Consider the following 23,492-nt stretch of genomic DNA (forward strand, 5'->3'; position numbering starts at 1 on the left):
ATCGTGGCGCAAACTGGTGGCGCGAGCTATCAAATCGGGATAGCTCCGATGGCCGTCCCAGTTAGGCAATTCCGAAACCTTGTCCGCATACGCAACTGGCCACGTTTTACCCAGCATCTCATCCTCTTGTTATAGTGTGCGTACTCCTGACCCGCCCTGCCGATTCATTTCCTATCGTAGAGCGTCATAGCAAAACAGAATTCCCTCTAGCAACCGGTGTTACGTCTTCAATAGATCGAGCCGCACAATATCGTATTGCCCTTCGATCCTCCTTATTTAAGGTTGGCCCTTGTCAGCCCTTCATGGTGGTTCATGTAAATGGCCCAGTGGGCTGGGATGCTACCACGCCCCTCCGACGGCGACAACTCCAAAGTCGTATGGCCTCGCCGGAAATTTTTAAGCAGCCTTACCGGCCTCGCACTGGCCAGTCTAGTTCCCATAACCGAAGCATGTGCTGATAAGTTACTCTTCACGGGATTAGTACGCAGGCAAAGGTCTGTTTCATCGTAAAAACGACAAATATGACAATACAAATGGCGAACCGGGCTCTGTGATTCATGTGCGAAGAGCCAGCACAATATACTGCCCACCGGGAATGTCGGCAAGACGGCTGAGTCTATCTGTCACGGTACGATACTTGTGCAACCGCGGCAGCTACGTACGCTAGATCAGTCCAAACGAGCCACCAATCGTTCGGTTTAGTGTCAGTCCAGGAAGTGATGTATTCTAGACAAAGATCGAGCTGAGGCAACTGTGTGAAGGTCGAGACAATATCATCAAAAAACTTTGCGTCGAGCCAAATTCCGTCTTTACTGCAGCCAGTGATGACGACTGATAGGGGGACCAAGACTGCGCAGAGCTGTCATTCTTGTTGGATTTCGGCCAGTGCGCCGGTTTTTGGCAAAGCGGCCATATGCCACGGCGAAATTGTTGCATCCTTTGTCCTAAATCCACACACTCCGTTGCTGACATCTACGTGGCATGCGTGCATGAACCAAGGCGGCTGTGCCAGACTGAATTCTTCCGCGCTCAGCTGAGGGGAGCAGGGGAGAGGAGCGAGTTGGTTGCTACTTGACTCGAACGGCATGGATTCTTTATATACTCAGTAGCGCTTGATCATGTCAAGTCTGTAGCTGGGTACAGTTCTATGGATAGCCGGCTAAATTCAGATGTAGAGTGGATAGCTACGGATACAGATTACTTAGTCCGTTCCTTGATAAATATCAGTAAAGGGCTGGTTTGCCCGTTGGATACAGTTGCTGTGGGGCCCCTGATGTTTTCGCCGGAACTGATGAATGACTGAGTTAGTACTTATTAATACCAGTACTGACAGTATTCTTTTAGCCTCTATTGTTAGTGCAGAATTTTGACTCTCCACTGTAGATGAGTGCCTGGCAGACTGGCAGAGTACTTCTGTACGGAGTATGTACAGAGGAGAAGTACTCCGTACGGATTACTTAGTGCATTACCAGTTGCCAGTACAAGATATGTGAGGCCGACCCTACTGCCTACCCACTAATCTGCTCGTGTTAAGCCTCTTGGCATTCAGGGGTGTGACCACTGGTCGGATTGCTGGGCCCTATAACCAGGGGCATTGTACCAGTAATATTTCCCTGGTTGCATTGTGATGGTACTACCAGTAATAGTAATTAAACAGGGTTGTACTTGAACTTGATCCAGCCTTGTCTCGGCCGATTAAATCATGGGCAGAGGAACTCGATCGTGAACTACTATCGTGCCTGCCTATGGAATGCCGCGCCACAAATTGGTATCAGTTACTCTATAGCGAAGAAATTCGGCATTGCAGGGCAAGCAAAGTCGCATCTTAGGTTTGGGGGCTCACCAAACAAGCAAAAAGCAACATGGTTGTCGAACTTGTTTCATGCGCCTTCATGGAGTGGCGGCCAGTAGCGGGCCAATGAGGCTGCAAAGGGTGCCTGAAGGAGTTGGTCCCTGCCCGCTAGCGCGGGACCTTGCAATGCAAAATAAGGATAGTCTCAGGGGATGGGATGACCAAGTCTGAGGCCTGAAGCCTTGGTTCTGGCGCTCTTGCTGCTCTGGATTTATCTGCCCCAAGGCGGCCTGGCTACAGAAGAACGGGATTGAGATGGGAAGAGAGGATTTTTATAGAAAGAGAACTAAGAGAATAATAAATGAACAAAAGACTGCACTAATTACCAGTAATGAACAAAGAACGCGCTCCTTTCTGGATTTTTGTCCACGGCACGGTAAAATGCGCTAGTCCCTGAACCCAATCAATACCCCAGTGACCCTTTTCTACCAGTACCCAGTACAGTACTCCGTACCCTGACCAGCTCTCCCGTCTTCATGCCACGCTCACGCCGACATGACTCCCCTCCTTATTCTTCACTAGGCAAACCGCGTTTGAGCAGTGACCCTTACTTTTCAACGCCTCACATCGTCGATTGCTGCCACAGTGACCACGGTGATCACGGTTACCTCCGTGGAGCCCTTTCCGTCTCAGGCATAACTGGTAGCGCCGTTGATGAAACCCGTGCCGACGGCTCCTGCCTTCCAACATTGACGCCTCTGGATACTTCTCGAGCGCGCGCCAGTCAATTGGCGGCTTCAGCACTGAATGGAAGACTGAGTCGCTCCAGAGGGCTACTGACGTCGCCGCCTTGGCGTCGATTGCTCCTAGGTACCTCCTACCCGCCTTCCTCCCTAGTTCCGCTACTTCTGCGACGCATTCCAGGCCAGTCGACCATACACTGGTAACCGCCACCACCATGGCTGCCGCCGCCGCCACGGAGCCCGCTGCCACGGAGCATGGCTCCGATGCGAATGGTATCCACGTCCAAGAAACTCCTCGAACATCGGTCGATTCCGCCCAAATACCTCCTCTCAACGCCGCTGCAGAGGAAGATGCTGATGCTCAGACCCCGAAGATGGCACACGACTCCATGGTTACTGTTCGCTTGTCTGAGCCACCCTCGTTGACTCTCGACACGTCTTCCACCTCTGGTTCCGAGCCAGCCTCGAGTCCAGTTGTCAGCCCCGAGACGGCTGAACCCGACATGTACAAGGGCTCTGATAGCAGCACAAAACTTGACACTACCGAAACCGATCGTGGACAAATCCGTCGAGAGAGCGTTGTCATCGTCCGTGATTCGAGGACAGCACTACACCGAGTCGATACCGCTCGCAGCCTGCAAGACGAGCTTGGGCAATGCGAAGACAACTCTAGTGATTCATCAGAAGACCGGGAAGAGGTCAATTGGGAGGAGCTGGAAAAGACAGAAGACCAGCAAACAAAAGACGAAGAAACAGATAATGTGAGTGCCTCGGACGCGCTCCTTGCTTGCAAGCCCATCGTCCTATCCAGTCGAACTCTTATTGACCCAAAACCTAGTCGACGGCACTGCTTCTTGCCAGACTTGAACAGGAAAACGCAAAGTTGGCTACGAACCCCAAGACCGTCAAAGTCCAGGCCGCCGAGAAGCTCACGGCAGCCAAAACTCGTCCACCGTCCATGGCACAGCTTCGCCAGATGATGAGCGGTCCGACACCGCCGGAACTTCGATACTCGATGCTACCACCCCCTCCCATGACTGACCTGGAATTTTATGCCGCTCTGGTTAAAGACTACCAGCAGACGGCCGCCCGCCTTCCAACACTACTATCAAACAAAATTAGAAAGGGTATCCCACCGCCCCTCCGTGGTGTTGTGTGGGTAAGTATGTCAGGCTCTAGAGATGCGCAGTTGGAAGAGACATTCGATCGATTCAGTGGCGAGTCTAGCCCGTACGAGCTTATAATTGGCAAGGATCTCGGCCGAAGCTTCCCAGGGGTGGACATGTTTCGCGACCCAGAAGGTGATGGACAGCGTATGCTTGGCAATGTCCTCAAAGCCTTCAGCCTTTATGATACAAAGATTGGGTATTGCCAGGGCCTGGCATTCCTTGTTGGGCCGCTGCTCATGCATATGCCGGACAAGCAGGCATTCTGCATTCTCGTTCGGTATGTATCCCTGACCCAAACCTGTCGGCCTCATCACTAATAGCAAATAGTCTCATGGATCGATACGACCTGAGAACATGCTTCTTACCCGACCTATCAGGATTGCATGTTCGCATCTATCAATTCCGAGAACTTCTACGACACAACTTTCCAGCCCTGTCTTCCCATCTAGAAGAACTACAAGTGGAAACCGCATATGTTTCTCAATGGTTCCTCAGCTTCTTCGCAGTCACATGCCCGCTCCCCATGCTGTTTCGCATATATGATGTTATCTTCGCCGAGGGCGCATCTGAAACGTTGATGCGCGTTGCTCTTTCGCTGATGCGCAAAAACGAGTCTCGTTTGCTGGCTTGCCAGGAGCTGGAAGATGTAATGCAACTGTTGCTATCCCGTGGACTCTGGGACTGCTACCACTATGATGCGGACGAATTTGTTCAGGACTTTGCCAGCCTGACCAGCATCGTCACTCGAGAGAAACTCGCACAACTAGAACAGGCTTACAGAGAGTCGCTCATTGCTACCGCAAACGCTGCTCGCACGTCTGATATTACAACGGCTGCTACGCGTTTTTTGGGACGCATTTGGGCAAACTCCAACAGCAAGACTGCGACATTGGCCCCCGGACTTAGTGCACCTGGGAAACAATTCAATATTTTGAGACGAAGCACGTCGAAACAGAGCCTTGCATCCACTCTCAACTCAGTTGAAGCAAGCTCCGCGAGCGTTAGCAGCTCCACCTCTACAGACGGAACAAGCCTGTCACGAGATTCTGCCAACCCCGAGGATGCATCCTGTAGTCGGGAATCCACGCCGGTAGGACCGAAAGCAGCAAACTCCAAGACAAACGAGGATCGATATCTGCATAGTCAAATTGAGGATCTACTGACCGCCCTCACTGAGCTGCAGCGCAGCAATGCACTGGTAACGAATCAGCTGCAGCGCGAACGCGAGGAACGAGACGAAGATCGCCGAGCGGTGCGTTCTTTGCTAGATGGTTTGCGAAGACGAGCAGGCAGTTCGGAGTCGGAGGATGCCGAGGCCATGTCACGAAACCTTCGTGACTCGGCGATCGCTGAAGACATTGAAGACGAAGAGATCGACGACGAGCATGACGCCGCGGAAGAAAGTGATGACACGGCTACCGCTGACGACCGAAACACAAATGATGAGGCTTCTGGGACCGACACGGACGAGGACGATGGGGTGATGCCAATGACTGACGAGATGCAGAGATCTCTCGGTCGTGAAGAGACACTGGCAGCGCTCGAAGAACCTGCCGGGCCACCCTCGACGGAGGATCTGTCGGTGCTTCTGGATCGAGTAGAAACAAGATTCGCTGCGGAAAGGAACAGTCTGAAACACCGATCATCCATGCTGCTGACAAAATCTCAGCTGCGAGAAGAACTCTCCCAGGCGAAGGCGGAACTAAATGCAGTGACATTACAATGCCAAGATCTCAACCGTCGCATATATGATATGGACCAAGAGATGGCAGCAACAAAGGATCAGCTCAAGGACCGCCATAGCCACGTACGCACGCTACACCAGGAAAAGCAAAAGCTGGAGAAGCAACTGCACAGCCTACGAACTACGCGAGCGTCGGCCAGCCCGTCGTACGACGCAGGAACGAAAGACGCAGACGCAGACTGGGCAGGGGCCAATAACAAAGGAGTGAATGGAGTGGGCCTGCGAGAGTTTAAGCTTGGACGTAGCAGATCTACGCCGTCAACCCAGGGCAGCCTACATAACAAGCGCATCTCGTCGCTGCCACAGCCAGGCGACATGCCGAGCGAATCACCGCCGAGCGAGCACGAGGCATTGCTTCTAGAGCTTGTACAAGCAAAGACGGCCGAGGCAACGGCGAAGCAGGAAGCGGAAGAGGCAAAGCAGAAGCTCGAGGCGCTACGAAAAGCCACGGGACTTGCACCCGGAGACTCCCCGTCAGCATCGTCGGTTGCGGCGGGAGCCATGGGGATGCTTGGGCGTCTGACCGGGCAAGGCCCAGGGTCAGCAGCTCCAACTACGGAGCCGACGGGAAAACTGTCAACGTCGGCGTCAGCCAACGCGGTGGCTGGCGGAGGATTCTGGGGTTGGAGGAGATGACGAGGCGAGGTCGAGGTTGCATTGATAGAATTTTGTACATAGGCATTCCACGGGATAAGAACGACATGTCTCCGTTGGGTATATAATGGGCGAGAAGCAGCTTTAGTTTTTGGGTTTCAAATTTTTGATTGGAGCAGGAGGACGGGCCGAGAAGAGGATGGCGACCATGTATGTATTAGGTATTCGCATTGGGACTGGGAAATAAATGGAAGACAGTTACAGAAAAGTACGGAGGCTACGGTATTCATAAAAACTGCATATGAATGACAGACGCCTTCACTCTCCTACTGCGTCCATGTTTCTTTCTATGTACAGTCGTACTTGGGGGAATGCTATTCAAGAGATGAGCTGTCGCGGCCATGGATAGTGGCACACGCCACGCCTCTGCCTCGGTAGTTGTGATATGGGCGGACCCGGATGAGCTAGAGGTACAAACTGTCTCAAGGACTGGCACGTGCTCATGAAATGACGGCCAACAGGCGATGAATGCACGTGGCGAGGGCATGGAGAGATGTAGAAGAAGAAATGTCCATGTGAGAGCTGTGCTTGTGATTAAATCGCGAAGCACCGTTATGGGAAACTGAGTCGTAATGTAGAAGGCGTAGTGTGATGGTGGACTACCAGTCAAGGCAAACTGCAACTACTCTGTACCAATACTACCTATCAATGCCAATAAGTAGTGTACTCCGTACGGGTTGATTACTTAGGTACTTATTTACCAAGTATCAATACGGAGTAGTTGGCATGTAATCTGTACCTGCGGACTTTGGGTGCAGGGGCGTTATCCGGCCAACCAGGGGTGCGCAACGGGCCGTAGTGTAAGTAGCGGAGACTGGTAAGTATTGAGGGAAGCAGCCAAGCAGACTCGAAGGTACGGATCACTGGTGGACGATACGAACCCCATCTCTGTGTGCTTTGCTGAGAAGGGGTGGGAAGCCCGAGCGCGACGGACAAGTAGTGAGTCGCGAGTTACCAAGATACAACACATGTATATATATGTATACAAAGGAGTAGAGGAGAGAAAGAATTAAACGAGACAGAGATGGCTTCTGGATTGTCAAGCCATGCTATACTTACCGGTATGCGTTATTGATATTGAAATAACACATGGGGTAAGTAACGATGACGATGACAAAATAAAAATATAAAAATATAATAATAAAATAATAAAAATGGCCCCAGCGGGCGGCTTTCTTTTGGTCCTGGTTTATCCGGGTTTGTATGGATACAACTGTGGGCGGCGCAACCTGCTTGGCATTGCTACCCGTCAGCCAGTATACCAGTATAAACCCGGCGACACGGGCGACGGAAATCATTTGGACAAGTCCAGATGCGACCGGTCGATTATACAATGTAATCTGTTTGCTTTTGGCCCCATTGCGAATCAGGGTCTACCTAGTCAGTGCAAGACCTTTTTTTGTTTCCTTTGTAACTACGGAGTACAGATTATGTATGAAGCAGTAGGGCCGCAACGCAAGGCTACGAGACATGGGACAGTGGTGGTGGTGGTGGTGGTGGTGATGGTGGTGGATATAAGTAGCCATCGCATCTCTGGACTCGCTGGCCGTCAACTTTTTTCCTTTTCTTTTTTGGCCACTGGTTATTCGCAGGCGTGATGGTATGATGGCAAGTACATGATCTTGGCCAACGATTTTGCTGCGAGTTAACTATGGGCTGACTGGCTCCGTCAATGTGCATGCTGGTGCATTGGCAGCTCCCTCCTACCGGTAACTACCTACAGAACGGACTGCTGCCCCTTTGCACGCCAGCGCTGGCCGTATTCACTGATGAAATACGGAGTACGGAGTAAGTATACAGTAGTTGGGATGCTTCGGATACGGGAAAACAAAAAGCTAAACCATGCCAACGGACAAGGAAAAATGCAGACCGCTTGCGCTCCTCCGGGGTTTGGGAGCCCTTGCAAAGACTTGGCCGTGCCCAAGAGCACGCACATGGTGGGTTTTACCTACTCACAGTACTCATACTCATTCAGTACTACCGAGTAAGTAGCACCTGTACCAGTAGCTACCTAGGCAGGCAAGCAGGGTACTAACTACAAATACATGGTTGCAGCAAAACGACTGGGCACGACATTGGCCTTGGCCACCGAGACCTGGGGCTCCCAAAAGCTGGCTGGCCCTCGGTGGTACGGAGCAGCAAAGTGGTAAGCGGTCTCTTTGTCATGGCCGGTGGGTGGTCTGATTGTGTCGACCTCGTCGACCTCATGCTGTCGTCATCAGCTGCCACGATGATGCTGGTGTGGCTTGCACTCCAGTCCACGAAAACTACTAAGGTACGGGGTAGTTAGGTAACTTAAGTAGTACCTACCTGGTTAGTACTCAGGAGGGGGACCTTGATGTGCGTGTGTGTGCCTGGCAGCGAGGGAGAGAGGGAAGCGGAATCGAGACAGAGTCAGTACCAAGTATCAGAGGTTGTCAGTAAAAAGAAAAAAAAAACCCTGGAAAAGACAGAAAAGTCAGCAATAATGCCCCGGAAAATTCCAAGTTTAATAATTATTGGTTGGGGCAAGCTCATGTCGTTTCCATATACTTTAACGGCCCGACGCCCTGTAACTTAAGGTAAGTAGCGTACCTGCTGCCCGACATTGTCCTGGCCGCACTGTATCATAGCGCACACACTAATAAAAATATGTACTTAGGTAGGTAGGTACGCTGGCACCTCGTCTCCCTGTCAAAAGAAGGCAGCGTATCCGTACTTTGAGTATCTTTTTGGCTTGCTTGCCTGTAATCCGTACTTATCCTACTGATAGTACTCCGTCCATTATCTACCTTAGTACTAAGTAAGCTATCAGTGCTACTTACCTTAGGTACCTACTTAGGTAGTACTGGCAGGTAGGCCGCGACATGAACATTCCCCCTCCTCCTCCTCAAATCACACACCCCTCTCTGTTTTATTTCCTGGCAATCTTGCTTCTGACCTTGAAAGCTCCCCGTCCCATCCCTCCCACAAGGCCCAAAATCTTCCTCCTTCACTCTCACATCCTGCCACTGCAGAGAATCTTGCCAACATCTTTCACTTTATCAGGTACGTGCCGAATCCTCGCTGCATTTCCATCCGCCAGCTTCAAACTTTCCCTTTCCTGAGACCAAGGACGGGCACCCCCTTTGCACCGCCCACACCCCCTTGGCTTGTGCCAACGGAGAGCCTACCTACCTAGGTACCTACCTAGGTAGCTAGTGTCGTCTCCTTACAGGCCAGGCCCCATACAAAGCCAGTCCAGCAAGCTCTCTTATTGTTATTATTATTAGGCAGCTCTCGCTAACAAGCCAAGGGTCTCTTGCCCCCTTTCGCAACTAGAAAAAAAATACAAACAGACCTCACCTTTTTTGCGCCAAACATCACCACCCATCCCATCCGCGCCTTCGTTCCTAGCTCGCCTTTCCTTCGAAAACGATCAAGATTCTAGCAAACATGACTGATATCGCTGATGCGACCCCGGCCGCCAACGGCGCCTCTCCCTTCGAGAAGAACAGTATGGTGCGTCTGCTCGTCTCTTTTTTTTTGCTGCCCCCTCGTTCCCCTCTGCTGCTCAGAGCTAACACAGGAGACAGTTTTTGCATGTGACGCACAATCGACCGCGTGGCCTCAAACAGCTAACACATGGCCTTTAGATGCTTCCATTGCTACCAAGCCTGCTGTCAACGGTATGTTTTACGCTCTTGAGGGGATTTGCTCTTGTTTCCAAGACTTCCGACGACTGACATGCTTGCCCTTTGCGCCGCACCCCTTACAGGTCGCAAGTCCCTCGGCGCTGACGCTCAACCTGTGACGCACTACCACTCCCTGTTTACCGAGCTCCTCTCCTGGAAGAATCCTCGTAAGTCTTGTCGCCTGAAAAAACAGAAACCAAAAAAAAATGAACAAATCCGCCGCTTTGCGCTTGTACATGTCTAATCGCCGCCATTTTCTTGCAGGCAACTCTGCCATCGCCTATGGTTCTATTGTTACCTTCATCCTCGCCACTCGCTACCTCGATATCATCCGCTGGGCCTTCAAGCTCTCATGGATGACCCTCGCTGTTACCGTCACTGCCGAGGCTGCTGGCAAGCTTGTCCTTAACAGTGGCATTGCCTCGCAGCTCCGCCCTCGCCGATACTACACCATCCACCGCGACACTGTTGAAGGCCTTATTGGTGACGTCCACGAACTCGCCAACTTTTTTGTCATCGAGGGCCAGCGCATTCTCTTCGCCGAGAACATTGGTGTCTCCGCCGCGGTAAGATTATACTCCCCTAGGCATGCTTTCTTGCGACCTTGACTGACTATGAACTAGGCCTTCGTCGCTGCCTTCATCTCCTACTTCCTCGTCAAGCTGGTTCCCTACTGGGGCCTTGCCATTCTCGGCACTACTCTGGCCTTCTTTGTTCCTCTCGTTTATGCCGCCAACAAGGAGGTCATCGACGAGCACCTCAAGACTGCCTCCGAGGCTATCAACGCCCAGACGGCCCAGGTCCGCGACGCCGCCCAGAAGCAGGCCGACCAGCTCACCTCTCTTGGCAAGCAGTATGCTGGCGACTACACTGGCAAGGTCCAGGACATGATCCGTGGCCGCCCTGCTCCTACCGCTGCCTCCGAGAAGACCCCGGCCGTGCCCAAGCCCAAGGCCCCCGAGTTCCCCACCGCTCCTACTGAGGAGCCCGTCGCCGCCGCCAAGGAGGCCGCCCCCGAGGTCCCTGAGATCCCCGAGATCCCTGTCGTTCCTGAGGAGGAGCCGTTGATCGCCGCCTAAATGCGAATGCCACAATAATGTCCATGTGCACATGATCTACGAAGAAGGCGGGGCCTATGCCCGGCGGGTATATCCGTCACGACTGCGTCCCGTCAGAATTCGTCCTACGACAAGATGGTTTTAATGACAGTTTGGGCTCTGGTGTGACAGTGTTTTTGCGACGAATTTCATCTTGCCCTCCCCCTTTTTTGGGTTTCTGCACGCATTTTTCTCGTCTGGAGGTCAGCCAAGACTGCCCTCAACGCATGGCGTCTTGCTGGAAAGCATCATTCAGAGTGTTTTCTATGGAATTGTTAGTCTTGTGTATGAAAAGTAAAGTGAAAAGAATGAGGAGATAGCTGGGGAATTATGGTGCGGCATGGCGATTTTATCTTAATAGCGGTGGCAACGCGCACGTTGTGTTCAGATCCTGCGGGCTTGGGCTGCATTCATTTTCTCTGATGAAACTTGAGCCTTGGGGCCCATTGGTGTTTCAAGATTGCACAGCATGTGTACATTACGAACGTTTGCGTCTGTTGGTTTGCGTGTTTTGGCAATGTCCCCTGCTCAGTAGCTTCTACCAACCTACCTACCAATTCTCTATCCAGCCTGTTGTTTAATTAGTCTCGCAACCGCTGATGTCGTGTTGAGGTCTCGTTTATGCACTCTAGCATCTTGGATGACTTTGATTACTTGATGTAAGAATTGCTTTCCCATTGCTCCGCCGTAATGCGTGATGTAATGTTTCAAATATGTACTCTCCAACACGCAACGCATTTCTTTCTCTAGCCATCCAAAGCCAATAAGGCAAGCGAGATGAAGAAAAAAAAAACAAGAAAAAAAAAGACTGCATGCAAAACGCCACCCCGGCCACAGCCCCCCCCCCCCCTCCTCTCTCCTCGACGCCGGGCTCTGGTAGCAGCCGCCCACGAGCACGGCGGCTCGCTACTACTTTCTGCTTCGCTTGCCGCCGGCGCCACCCTCGTCGCCCGCGGCTCGCTTGCGGCCGTTTTTGCGCCAAAACTCCTTGGTCTCGCGCTTCTCCCTGGCCTCCTTCTTGGCGACGTTGTCGGCCATCTTCTTCTGGAAGGCGGCGCGCGTCTCCTCCTTCTTGGCGCGGCGCTTGGCGGCGGCGTCGTTGCGCACCGTGAGCAGCTGCTGCATGAGGGCGCGGGCCTTCTTCTCCTCGGACCCGGCGGCGGCGGCGACGACGGCGCGCTTCTGCATGTAGGTCTGCTTCTTCTGGGGCTTGGCCCGGACGATCTGCGACTTGTAGGGCAGGCTGCCGGCCAGGGCGCGGGGCACCTGGAGGGCGTTGAAGTGGCGGTCTTCGCGCTCAATCTTGCGGTACTGGCTGTTCTTCTCCTGGGGCGCCGACAGGCCCTGGTCGCGGCGGACCTCGCCCGTCAGGCGCATGGGCTGCCAGCCGATGAGGTTGGTGACGGGGTTGCAGAAGCGGCGCGGCTTGACGGGGTACCATGCGCGCAAAAAGACAATGTCGCTGAGGAGGATCTTGTCCTCAAAGGTGGCGCGGAAGTGCCCGTCGGGCTTGGACAGGGCGCGCTTGATCTGGCCGCGGACGCCCGAGACGGTCTTGATGGCGGCGCCCTCAAACTTGGCAATCTCGAGCGACGAGCCGAACATGTCCTTGATGAAGGCCGTGTTCTTGAAGATCTTGTACGGCGTGCCGGTGAGCTTGAGCTTCTTGACAATCTCGGTCGACTCGTCGACGGAGAGCACGGTGCCCGTGGCGGCGACGCGGAAGCCCGGCGTGCCCGCGGCCATCGAGTTGAAGCACACGAAGCCGCTGTTGGGCGCGATGAGCGGAGCGTAGATGGTGCCGAAGCAGTGCATGTGCTCGGGCGTGTACTTGAGCATGCGGTTGCGCGTGCGCGAGTCCGAGATGGAGTAGACGGGCAGCGACTGGAAGCGCCGCCACCCGAGCGAGAAGATGAGCGGGTCGTTGGTCTTGAGGATCTTGCGGTGCCACCGGTGACGCTTGATGCGCACCTGCACAAAGCCCCAGCGGTCCTCGGTCGGCGTCAGCCCGCCTACGATGATGGGCAGTCGCGCGTCGAACCGCGCCACGAACTCGGCCGGCACCTTTTCGAGCACCAGCTTGGCGTACTTGCCCGCCCGGAAGCCCTCGACCGCCGACCGCTGCCGCTCGTCCAGCTCCGCGTACGCCTCCTTGTTGATGTCCAACTGCGTCTGGATCATGGCCTTTTGCGCGTCGTACCAGTCATCCTCGCCAAACTCCTGCACGTCGCCCCCCTCGCGCCGCGCGTTGGCCTTGTCGTTCAGGAAGCCATCCCGGTCCTCCTCCTCGAACCGCTGCCGGAGTTCCTCCTTGCGGCGCGCGTTCTTCTCGCGCTCCGCCTCCATGTCCTCTGCGGTCGGCTGCTCCACGACCGTGGTCTTGCCCTCGCCCTCCCCAGCTTCGAGATCCTCAAACTCGCCGTCGCCTTCGCTGTCCTCCCCGGCGTCCGAAGCGCCATTCCAGCTTTCGCCGTCCTCGTCGTCGTCACCACCACCTCTGCGGCTCATGTCAGCCGCGGTGAATTTGCGGCGCAGAGCCTCCATCTGTTCTTCTTCCGCCCACTTTGTTGCCAGGTCTTGGTAGTCGTAATCTGGAATATAGCGGTCTTCGGCGAGATCTTCTGTCTCTTGAGAAGTCTTTTTGAAGAACTCGTCATCGTCCTCATCCTCAATGTTCTCTTCTCGTTCCTCCTCCTCATCGCCCCTCCATCGTTTCAAGGCCTCCTCGGGTGTCATGGATGTATCATACATAAATCGCGCCAGGTCGCCAGTGTGATAGGAGCGCTTGCGACCGTGCATTTTGAAGGCCTTGCCAGTGAGATCCTCCTTCCACCGCAGTGCCGCGGCCTCTTCATCTGAATCGTACTCTTCTTCATCTTCGTCCTCGCCAAGTTCCGATATGGAGCCCAAGTCGGAGTCGCTGTCGGCAAATGCGATATCCTCCTCGCCATTTTCCTTGTCTGCATCCTTGCGGAACATGCTGCCCAGCTTATCCTCGTCGAACTCGGTTTCAGAAGCGTCTTCATCACTGCCGCTGACAAAACCATCGCCATCCATGTCTTCGTCGTGATCGCCTTCGCGCTCAGCCAGTCTCGCTTTACGCTGAGTCTTGCGACCTGTGTTTTCTTCCTCCTCCAGCACGTCTTTGATAGTCTCTCCGCCTTGGAAAAGTTGCAGACCTTCGTCTGTATGACCTAGAAGTCTACGCTCGCCCTGAAGGCCAATGATCATTTCTTCACCTTCGCCACGCTCCCCATCATCCTCAGCATCCTTGTCAAAGGTGAAGCCCTTTTCTTTCGTGATCCAGATGGCGTCACCGTCGATCTTCAGGCCGCTGCGGTCGGACATGGGCGCGTGAAGCCTCTTTTCTTTCTCGTCTAGTCGTCTTCGGCCTGTCTTGCCCGTGATCTTGGCCAGAGCCTGCTCCATGGCTGGTGTAGGGCAGGGATCAGGCTGAACTTCCATGTTGGCGATAGTAAAGTCACCAAGACCGGGGATATGTACGCGCTGATCCTGAGCTGCGAAATTCGTGCCTCGAAGATAACCGGACAAAACAATTGATCGGTCGCATTTTGGATCGGCCTCGATTTTGGTAGGATGGGTGATGTCGCGGAAGCTGTCGATGATTGTGTATGGATGTGCGTTGCGCCAGACTAGCGGGCGCGGATTCTTCATGACAGATAGAAAGCGAGAAAGGTTGTGGATTTCACGGTCGGGATAGCGACCGTTCATGACGCCAGACAAGTAAAAGAGGTGAGCTCCTTGATAGAGTTCCGTCCACAGCCTCTTCTTGAGTCTCTTCTTGGCCTCTTTGAGCGCCTGTGGCTTTCGAAAGAGATCTAAATGTGTCAAAACGCCAAAGACGTTGCCAGGCATACCGGTGGCGGCCAGAATATTGAGGAATTCCATTGTTTCCATTTCGAAGCCGTAGTTGCCGTCAATAAGCAGCAGAACAATGTCCGCCACCTTGGCGATATCGACCATGGCCTCGAGCTCATTTGGGCACTCGACAAAGGTAAGGCGCTGTTTTTTCGAAGTAATGACAGTAATGGGGCCCTGAGGGTCGGTGATGGTTTCTTTCGCGTATCGGCGGATCAGAGACTTGAGCAGGGTCGTTTTTCCTACCCCGGGAGGGCCAACTAGGGCCACAAGACGGGGGGGCGCCTCATCGGGCAGTCTGTCCACCAGAGGAACGTGGAAGCGTCGTTCTTTGATCTATTGGGAGGACATGGTCAGCATGTGCTGCAGTACGAGTGTAGGCTGGTTGTTGCGACGTACGTCTGAAGACCGAGCAGCCGTTCGTTGTAGCTTCCCGGGCCGCGCAAAGGCAAAAGCCTTGGGATTGCGCTCCCCGGAGCTCTGCTGCTTCTTCTCCTTGGATTTGCGGTGCGGCTTGTGCAGCTGCTCCATGGTTGCGGCGTTCTATCGTCGTATGAAGTAGGAAAACCGAATTGGCTGGTAGCTCAACCGTAAAAATTTCTGGATGGTGTCTTATCGATAAGAGAAAAGTTGTTGCCCCACTACAAGCGGAAGACCACTAACACGACAGGCACTCTATCCGTACGGAGTATGTTCGCACGAGTGCGATGCTCTTTTGCATGGCCCAAATGTAGCAATGCTGCGCCAAATAGCATATATTTGCTCAAACTCAGAACCGCTGAATGCAGGCATGTAATTCTACTGGTGACCTTTTCCCGGGTATTTGGACGTTGAATACACCGCAACCCGTTGCCTCTCGCTGTTTCTAGCCCGTTCAAAGTTATAAGTAGCGTGAGCAAGGAGTACCTACTAAGGTACCTAGGTGGGTACTACCTGGCCTATTGCTGCATGTAACTGACCACCAACATTGGCTATAATTAGCACTGAAATATCCCCCGCTTGTACCACTATAGCTGGCCTAGCCCAACGCCGGATCACTGCCAGCCCATTTTCATGTTCCATCGCTCGGTCTCTTAACCCTTCGTTTTCATCCTTCTCCATCATCTCGGCTGTCATCCTGCGCCAACCTTCTGGCTATGCAAACGAGTCGAGAGGTGGACCATCTGTTGTTTTCTCACCAAGCAGGCTGGCTGCTCACGGCACCGCGCCTGATCAATGAAGCCATCCTGGGTTAAGATGGTGGACAACAGAGATTCGGAGCCAACTACCGCACCCGCCACTTGGGCGAAGGCATCAAGTTGCCATCAGAAGTCCTTGAATCAAATTTGGACGCGGCGACATTTGTAAGACCAAAGCTCCCGAAAGTGTAGTGTTGCGCTCTGTCCCGTCTGCTGAACTATCTCTCGAGCATCATTCGCCAAAGTCAATACGAACATGTATTAGGACAGATTGGTTCAAGGCCAAACAGCTCTCGTAGCGTATCAACAGTAATTGAGGATTCAGCATTACTCTCACTATGGAGCTCAGCACTGCTAACTGTGCCTAGACGTAACCACTCAGAAGGCCGTCGATCGCTTTCGCGAATGACATTGATGCTGCCCCAAGGCGCTCTTCGGTAACAACAAAAGAGTCTGGCAGAAAATCACTAACATCTTGTCCCAGTACCATTTTAGCAACAGCCTCCCCGCTCGACCAACAAAGAGGCATGCCATAACCATTGAAACCGGCCGCGATCCACTCACCACCGTTGCCCTCGCGGCCTGTCGCACTGGCCGGCAATTTTCCGATCAGCGGAAGTCGGTCCCCAGTGAAGCCCATGATGCCAGACCAGACATTTCTTACTTGGTGCTCGCTGCTGTCCTCCCAGCCCTTGGTGTAGCACTTGGGCAGCTTGGTACGAATGTTCTCCTCGCACGGTACGCCCACAACTGAGTCGTCACTGATAAAAATCTCGTTCAGCCTGGCCTTCTCTCCACCAATAAACACGTCGCCAGAGTTTGGATTTTGATTCGAGTAGTATAGGCCCAGATCGATTACACTGGTGCAAGGGTCGAAGCTACCTCCGCCCACTCTGCTCCAGGTAATTGCGTGTCCGTGCTTGCCAAATGCTGTAGGCGGCTTCTGTGACGACATGGTACCACGAAGCGGATAGATCTTTCCGCGCAGGCCAGGCAAAAGATGCCCCGAGTAACCATTCGTGGCATGCAAAATCCTGGATGCACGGATAACGCCGCGGGGCGTCGTGAGCACATACGGATATGTAGTATTGCTTGGGTCAAAGGAAATCTCCGTCACTGGTGTCCCCGTCTCAATTGACAGCCGTGATGCATTTTGCTCTTTCAGCTGGGCCCAGAGTCTGGTTATCAGCCGGTATGGCCAGAATGCACCATTGGGAAAGAGAATGGCCCCTGACTTCGCTTTGACGTTATATTTCTGATGGCGCTGGTTAGTCAACCTATCCAATACAAACAAACAAACAAACACACAAGTAGAATCAGTTATATACTCACGGTCGCTAGTTCCTCGGTAGTTAAAATCTGAGTCTTTCCCGCTTCCTCCGGTACACATTCTTCATACAATTTGAACCCTTCTTTCTCATCATTGAAGGATTGATCATCATCAAAGGCAATGACGTCCAGTGTTCTTCGAACAACACTAGCTTCCCTGAACTCGTCACTCGAGTTCGCTAGTGAATGCATCTTCTCAAGCGTCCTGTTTGCAAACCGTGCAATTTTGACAGCCTGCTCGTGACCGAATTGATCAATGAGATGCTTGAAGTGCCCCGGTACAAAATTTGTGAGAAGGCCGCCGTTTCGACCGGTAGCACCACTCGTCAACTTTCGCGCCTCAAAGACAGTTACTGAAGTTGAGGCAGAAGGAGAGCTGTCAAGAAGTGTCTTGGCCATGCTGCAGCCGGTAACGCCCGAGCCAATGATCGCGTAGTCGGTTATCGCGCGTAATTCGGTCGATTGCGTCTCAGACATGGAGGGGTGCGGAGGAAGCTGCCAGAACGCGGTTGTAGGGTTGGGACGGGGGAGCTGGGGATCAGAAAGTGCCTGAGCATATAGCTCCTCCATGAGATCAGAAGATATTGGATTAGCCATGGTAAGCGGCTGGCCAGAGTTCAAATGACTGCAGTGTTGTGACAGAGTCTGTGATTGTGTTTGATGTAGGGTAGGTACCCTTGACAGCCTAGGCAGATGGTTTGTTGACCAGCTTGCCAATCGAATAGATCCTGCCCATCACTTAAATATCTTGACGAGTTGAGTGGGAAGGAACCGACTTGGTGATTCGGTGGCCGTGGAATCCGCAAGTTCCAAGAGCGCGTGGATCCTTTGGACGGCGGCGTGCCCAGCCAATAGTTAGTTACTTTTCCGAGAAAGCCGACTGCTTCTAGTTGATGCACAAAGGTGGTGGGCTACCGCTCATATTTGCGTCGTGTCATTGGTTTATCCATTCTTCACGCGACTGCCAGAGCTTACGGAACTATGGAAGCTGCCACCGGATATCTTACAACGCTGTGAGTGGTTGAGGTGCTTCCCGAAACGCCACTCAGCCGGCACCTTTGTCACATTGCGATTGGCTACTAGATTAGTCTGATATGTGCCACCAGGTTTGCGGGGGAAGTTTGCACCAAGTGGAGGCACCGATAAACGGCCACGTCCGCCCACGAGTCAGTCAAGGGGACAAGTACCAGTAAGGCAAACCTGTCCAGGGTTCTCCGCACAAGCAGCCGGGGGGGGAATCTATTCCAGCTGGATGGCGTGGAGCTGAGAACGTTCAAATCGGAACACAGCCTATCACCAGGGCTTCTTACTTATATACAGCATGGCATCCCCTCGGTATCCCGGATCCAGCATTTAGCATACCGCGGCGAAGTGTGCTCGGCTGGTGCTTGCTCAAGCTCTCAACAGTGCTGTAAACGTCACCTACAGACAGAGCGGCAACCTGGAGAAAAAGGCCGTGGATCAAGACGCGACCTCTTAACAACATGGCTCGACCAGACGAAAACGTGGCCGATCAGGCCTCTTGGCCTCCAGGCACACTGACTTTGGAAGACTGTAAGAGAAATACATTCACGCGCTACATCGCGATGCGTCCTCCGCTCTGGGGCTCCGGTGAAAGCTGACGGGTTTCCCAAGTACAATCTGCCTCTGACAACGTCATCCTGCACCCAACCCCATCCTCGGACCCGAACGATCCACTGAATTGGACGCCTAGGCGCAAAGCCGTCAACTTCACCCTTGTCTGTTTCTACGTCTTCATGACTTTTGTTCAACTCGACGTCGGCTTCACCTCGTGGGACCAGTACCAAGACGAGCTGGGTTTCTCCGTCGATTTTCTCAACGCGTCGGCTGCCATAAACTATGGAGGCCTTGCCGTGGGATGCGTGTTCCTCGTCCCACTGGTGCATAAATATGGCCGCCGCCCCATGTACATCTTCAGCACTCTGCTGCAGTTGCTGTCCTGTGTTTGGCTCGGCGCAACGCAGACGCGCGGCGATATGATTGGGAGTAACCTTCTCTCTGGCATTGGCGGAGCAATAAGCGAGACCATTGTGCAAATCACAATTGCAGACTTATTTTTCGTGCATCACCACGGAGCTATGAATGGCTGGTACCTGTTTTCTACCTTCACTGGCGCTTATCTGGGGCCCGTGGCGTCCGGCTATATCGTGAATAGCCAAGGTTGGCGCTGGGTCTGGTGGTGGTGCGTCATTCTGTTTGCGATCAATTTGGTGTTGATTATATTCTTTTTCGACGAGTCCAAGTATGTCAGCATCATCCAGGGCCAAGCAGGTTCTCGCTCCACCACGCCGGCGGACACCCAGAAGCCGGAGAATGCTCATGTTGTTCACCATGAGCTCCATCAAATTGATACCGATTTGGGCAAGGTAGAATCTACAAAAATGGAGAATGGCTCCGTGAGAAGTCACATTGATGCAACCATACCACTCAAGACCCGTCGTCAGCGTCTTGCCTTGGTCACAAAGACTGATGGGTCGATGGCCGGGGACTTTTACCAGCCTCTCGTACTTCTTTTCACCTTCCCTGCCATCACTTTTATAGCATTAACCTATGGAAGCCTGCTGGCATGGTTTGCTGTAACAACATCCGTGCAGGCAACGTACCTGTTCAGCCCACCATACAACTTCACAGCCGCCGGCGTTGGCCTGATGAACCTCGCTCCGTTCATCGGTACCATTCCCGCTATTTGGGTTGGGGGGTACTTGAATGATAAGTCGATAATATGGCTCGCGCGGCGAAATGGAGGCGTATACGAGCCCGAGATGCGTCTATGGATGGCCATACCCATGGCTTTTGTGACGCCGGCAGGCATTCTGATGTTTGGGCTGGGACTTTACTATGTAAGTTTTGGCGGTCTAATTTCTTGCTAGAATTTCACATGAAGTACTGAACTAACATCGTCCTCGATTAGCAAGCACCTTGGCCCCTGCTTGCTGTTGGTTTCGGCGTTTTTGGTTTCGGCCTCGTGGTTGCTGGTGATATCGGTCTCTCGTATGCTATGGATTGCTACCATGATGTAAGTGTCTCAATTAGTATCTTGAAGCAACTGGCATGAATAGTAACACTGCACAGGTTATCGGAAATGCCTTGGTCGGTGTTGTTTTCACGCGGAATATCATGTCCGTGCTTGTTCTCTTTGTTCTCACCCCCTGGATCAATGCCATGGGGTTGCGCAACCTGCATGTCATGATATCGGTACTCTGCTGTTGCCTTCTTCTGATGCCCGTGGCACTACTGTTATGGGGAAAGAGGGCTAGAATCGCAACTGCAGCGCGTTACAGAAAGATGGCTCACCGACAGCCAACGCACCGTGATACCTGACAGCGTTTAATGATTCCAAATCTGCAAAACCACTTAATTAATACACGAAGCTACGTCCGTCCAATAAATAGCTTGATTGATAGCCCCGTCCCTGGCAGACCAGAATGTAACGAGAGATGTCTCTTGTTCAGTGCGACAATGTTGTGAAAAATTAATTAAACGCTGCAATTTTTCCAGCGCATCACGCCTGTCCGTGCACTTCTTCAGTTCAAAGCATGCAACCAAGTGAGGAAGATCAACAAATGGGATAGCACGACCAGTGAGATCCATCACTGTATCGAGCTCTCCCAAGATGCCCTTGGCCATGGCAAGTGCCTTTCCATCTTCGGTACCATACGGATGGCGTAGTCGATGAAGGATGATTAGTGCCGAGAACTTTAGAATTTTATATTGCGCCATCATTGTCATGACCTCTTCCGGAGTAAAGTTGTCTTTCAAGTGAATCGTCGACACTGTCGGACGGCAGCCTTCCACCGTCGCTTCAAGGCTACTCCTTCTCTCCTCGAGAGTTGCATCTGGGTATTGTCGTCCTCTGCGCCGTGTCTGTCGGACTTGTTGAGCCAACTGGCAAATGTCGTAAAAGTATGCGAATATGGGCGCGGAAACTCCAGTAAAGCGGTCCACTAGCCGGTCAAATGTGGCTGGTCTGATCCTGATCGTTGGCAATTGGCAGCTGACGACACACTCCTCAATCTCGGTCCCAAGCAGGCACAGTAGAAACGCGGTGCCATCGCAATTTAGACGCTCAAATAGAGACTGATCCTTTTCATACATGGCGCTGATTAAACCCAGAATGTACTTGCATATTGGAAGACAGCTCGAATGATGCAGGGTAAACGTCACGATAGCGACACCCAGTATGAGTATCATGGCCAGGTCATTATCCGTGTAGATGGTTGTGATACGAAGCGACGCGATTGCAGCGGCTGCTCTTCTATAGCCGATACACTGGCCTTTGGCAACCTGCTCGAGGCTTTCATTGTCGGTCAGGTGAGAGGCGCATGCGATGAAGGCATCCTTGACGTGTGGCATTTCGGCGGTGAGGTGATCGACAAATGACTGGAGATGTCGTTCGCGAAAACTAGGGCCAATCAAATACTTGTCGACATTGATTCTCTTATGCAGCATGATGTCCAAGAATTGCAACTCTATCTGGTTCAATTCAGGAAATAGCGTCATTCCCGAAGGGATCGTGCGACTGAGTTCGTGTTGGTGGTGTATCTGCGAAGTAGGGAGGGTTGGTGTCGCATTGGGGCCCAAAATTAAGGTTGAAGTATCAAAGGATGTTGATGCCGTCGATTCGTCTTCAGTAATGGTAGGAACCCCCGTGTTATGCCCATCATTTCGCCGCAATGACATCCGATTGCCCGCGGGAGACGCTCTCTTCCTGCCAATTTTGCCGATGGGCCGATTAGACTCGCACGCCCGCCCCAAACGTAAACACCTTTCGCAAACTCTTTTACAATTTTGATCTTCAGGCCAGCGGCATCGTTCTTTGACGGCATGACAACGATCACACGGCCGGCTCCGGCTTGGCCGTGCCAATGGAGTATGTGAGGAGGACGTAGGAGGCTGAGGCGACGGGGTTTTCATACTTTCAGATGGCGCCTGTCCATTCTTGCATATACAAGGTCATAAAAAGGCTGAAGAATACACAGATTGGCTCTTTTTTGGTTGGTTGGTTGGTTGGTTGGGGGGTTCGTTCTATGTGATGGTGATTATGGCGAGTCTGCGACTATTTAATTTAGTTGCGGGGAAGTGGGATTGCTAGTTAGTCTAATCCGCAGCTCTGTTAGTACCCCAACAGGAAAGATTGCGTGTCTTGTGAATTATGGGTAGTTACTTAATTAATCAGTTATAATTCACTGAGAGTAATTTTACATAAAGGAGTCTCTACATGTGCCACACACCCACGTCCTCGAAGTAGGTTTTAGAGGGCAAAGTGGTTGCTGTAGCGGGGTGGCCTGTTAGTATTTGTATAGAAGATAATAGGTCAATACTAATAAGGCCCTACTTACTTTGGCTTTTGGTGGGGTTGTATCTGTTGGTGAGGGTATATAATAAATCTTTAAAATATTCTTATTCTTGTTAAATTTTATATTTAAAAAAGATAATTTTACTTAATTTTACTTAATACTTAATTAAAAATAATTTTAAGTTTTTATATGTCTTTTTAAAATTATAAATTCTTTATATAATAAGGATATATTTTATATTTATTTTATATTCTTAGTATTCCTAGTTACTTAGATATAAGAGCTATAAAAAGTATATTTTTTAGTATAGCTACTTTGCTGTAGTAACTACTTTGCGCTCTAGCACCTACTTCGAGAAAGTGGGTGTGTGGCACATGTGCGGATCTTCGATATCTTGCGTTTCTTTCAATCAATTTCACCTCCTACATGCACATCAAATTCATGGCGCGATTACACAAAAAAGCTCAACTTTACATGCTACATGCGCACGCGTGCAAAGATGACCGATGCAGTCCAACTCAGCGACGACGATTTCCGACGCGTGTACGACTTTGGATTCAGAACATGGACTGACTTACATGCGCATGCCGTTAACAGCCCGGCAACCCCAAGTTTCATCAACTCCGCCACTGATGCATTTCTACACCAACCATCCTGCCCAAGCACATTATGCCTGAAGAATGAATACGAGCGCGCCTTTGCCACTGGATGCTCCAGTTGGAGCGCAGGTGGAAACGCATGCGACTTATCATCATTTTCTACACTAGTGCAAATTGCGGTAACGAGGAAGGAGCCGGTCAAGCTGTCTATACCTGCAACCGTGCAGGATAAGCCGGATCCTCTCTTTTCTTCTCATGATGAGAACTATATTGCAATTCTCACGCTGGCCTGGGCTTACATCCTATCAGCCCGCTGGGTGGAAATTATGCCCGAGCC

At 52.2% G+C, this 23,492-nt stretch overlaps 5 protein-coding genes across 5 annotated transcripts; 3 read left to right on the forward strand and 2 right to left on the reverse strand.

Annotated features, from left to right (window-relative positions):
* Positions 1–2,750: 2,750 nt before the first annotated feature.
* V2A60_007490 (rab-GTPase-TBC domain-containing protein) lies at positions 2,751–6,084 on the forward strand (the record flags this gene model as incomplete). Its single annotated transcript, XM_083258774.1, has 3 exons — positions 2,751–3,296; positions 3,374–3,981; positions 4,032–6,084. The coding sequence occupies 3 exons, from the start codon at positions 2,751–2,753 to the stop codon at positions 6,082–6,084; spliced, it is 3,207 nt and encodes a 1,068-aa protein (XP_083114900.1).
* A 3,432-nt stretch (positions 6,085–9,516) lies between these two features.
* On the forward strand, positions 9,517–10,834 carry V2A60_007491 (Reticulon-domain-containing protein; the record flags this gene model as incomplete). Its single annotated transcript, XM_083258775.1, has 5 exons — positions 9,517–9,577; positions 9,717–9,749; positions 9,839–9,922; positions 10,020–10,321; positions 10,379–10,834. 5 exons carry the CDS (start codon positions 9,517–9,519, stop codon positions 10,832–10,834), a joined length of 936 nt encoding a protein of 311 aa, XP_083114901.1.
* A 927-nt stretch (positions 10,835–11,761) lies between these two features.
* V2A60_007492 (GTPase BMS1) lies at positions 11,762–15,262 on the reverse strand (the record flags this gene model as incomplete). The annotated part of the gene is made up of 2 exons (XM_083258776.1): positions 11,762–15,067; positions 15,131–15,262. The coding sequence occupies 2 exons, from the start codon at positions 15,260–15,262 to the stop codon at positions 11,762–11,764; spliced, it is 3,438 nt and encodes a 1,145-aa protein (XP_083114902.1).
* A 1,011-nt stretch (positions 15,263–16,273) lies between these two features.
* On the reverse strand, positions 16,274–17,835 carry V2A60_007493 (FAD dependent oxidoreductase-domain-containing protein; the record flags this gene model as incomplete). The annotated part of the gene is made up of 2 exons (XM_083258777.1): positions 16,274–17,164; positions 17,242–17,835. 2 exons carry the CDS (start codon positions 17,833–17,835, stop codon positions 16,274–16,276), a joined length of 1,485 nt encoding a protein of 494 aa, XP_083114903.1.
* An 887-nt stretch (positions 17,836–18,722) lies between these two features.
* On the forward strand, positions 18,723–21,639 carry V2A60_007494 (uncharacterized protein; the record flags this gene model as incomplete). Its single annotated transcript, XM_083258778.1, has 5 exons — positions 18,723–18,792; positions 18,874–20,099; positions 20,171–20,275; positions 20,332–20,454; positions 21,373–21,639. The coding sequence occupies 5 exons, from the start codon at positions 18,723–18,725 to the stop codon at positions 21,637–21,639; spliced, it is 1,791 nt and encodes a 596-aa protein (XP_083114904.1).
* Positions 21,640–23,492: the final 1,853 nt, after the last annotated feature.

This window comes from Cordyceps javanica, chromosome 5 (assembly GCF_051103115.1).
Source record: "Cordyceps javanica chromosome 5, complete sequence".
NCBI classification, from domain to species: domain Eukaryota; kingdom Fungi; phylum Ascomycota; class Sordariomycetes; order Hypocreales; family Cordycipitaceae; genus Cordyceps; species Cordyceps javanica.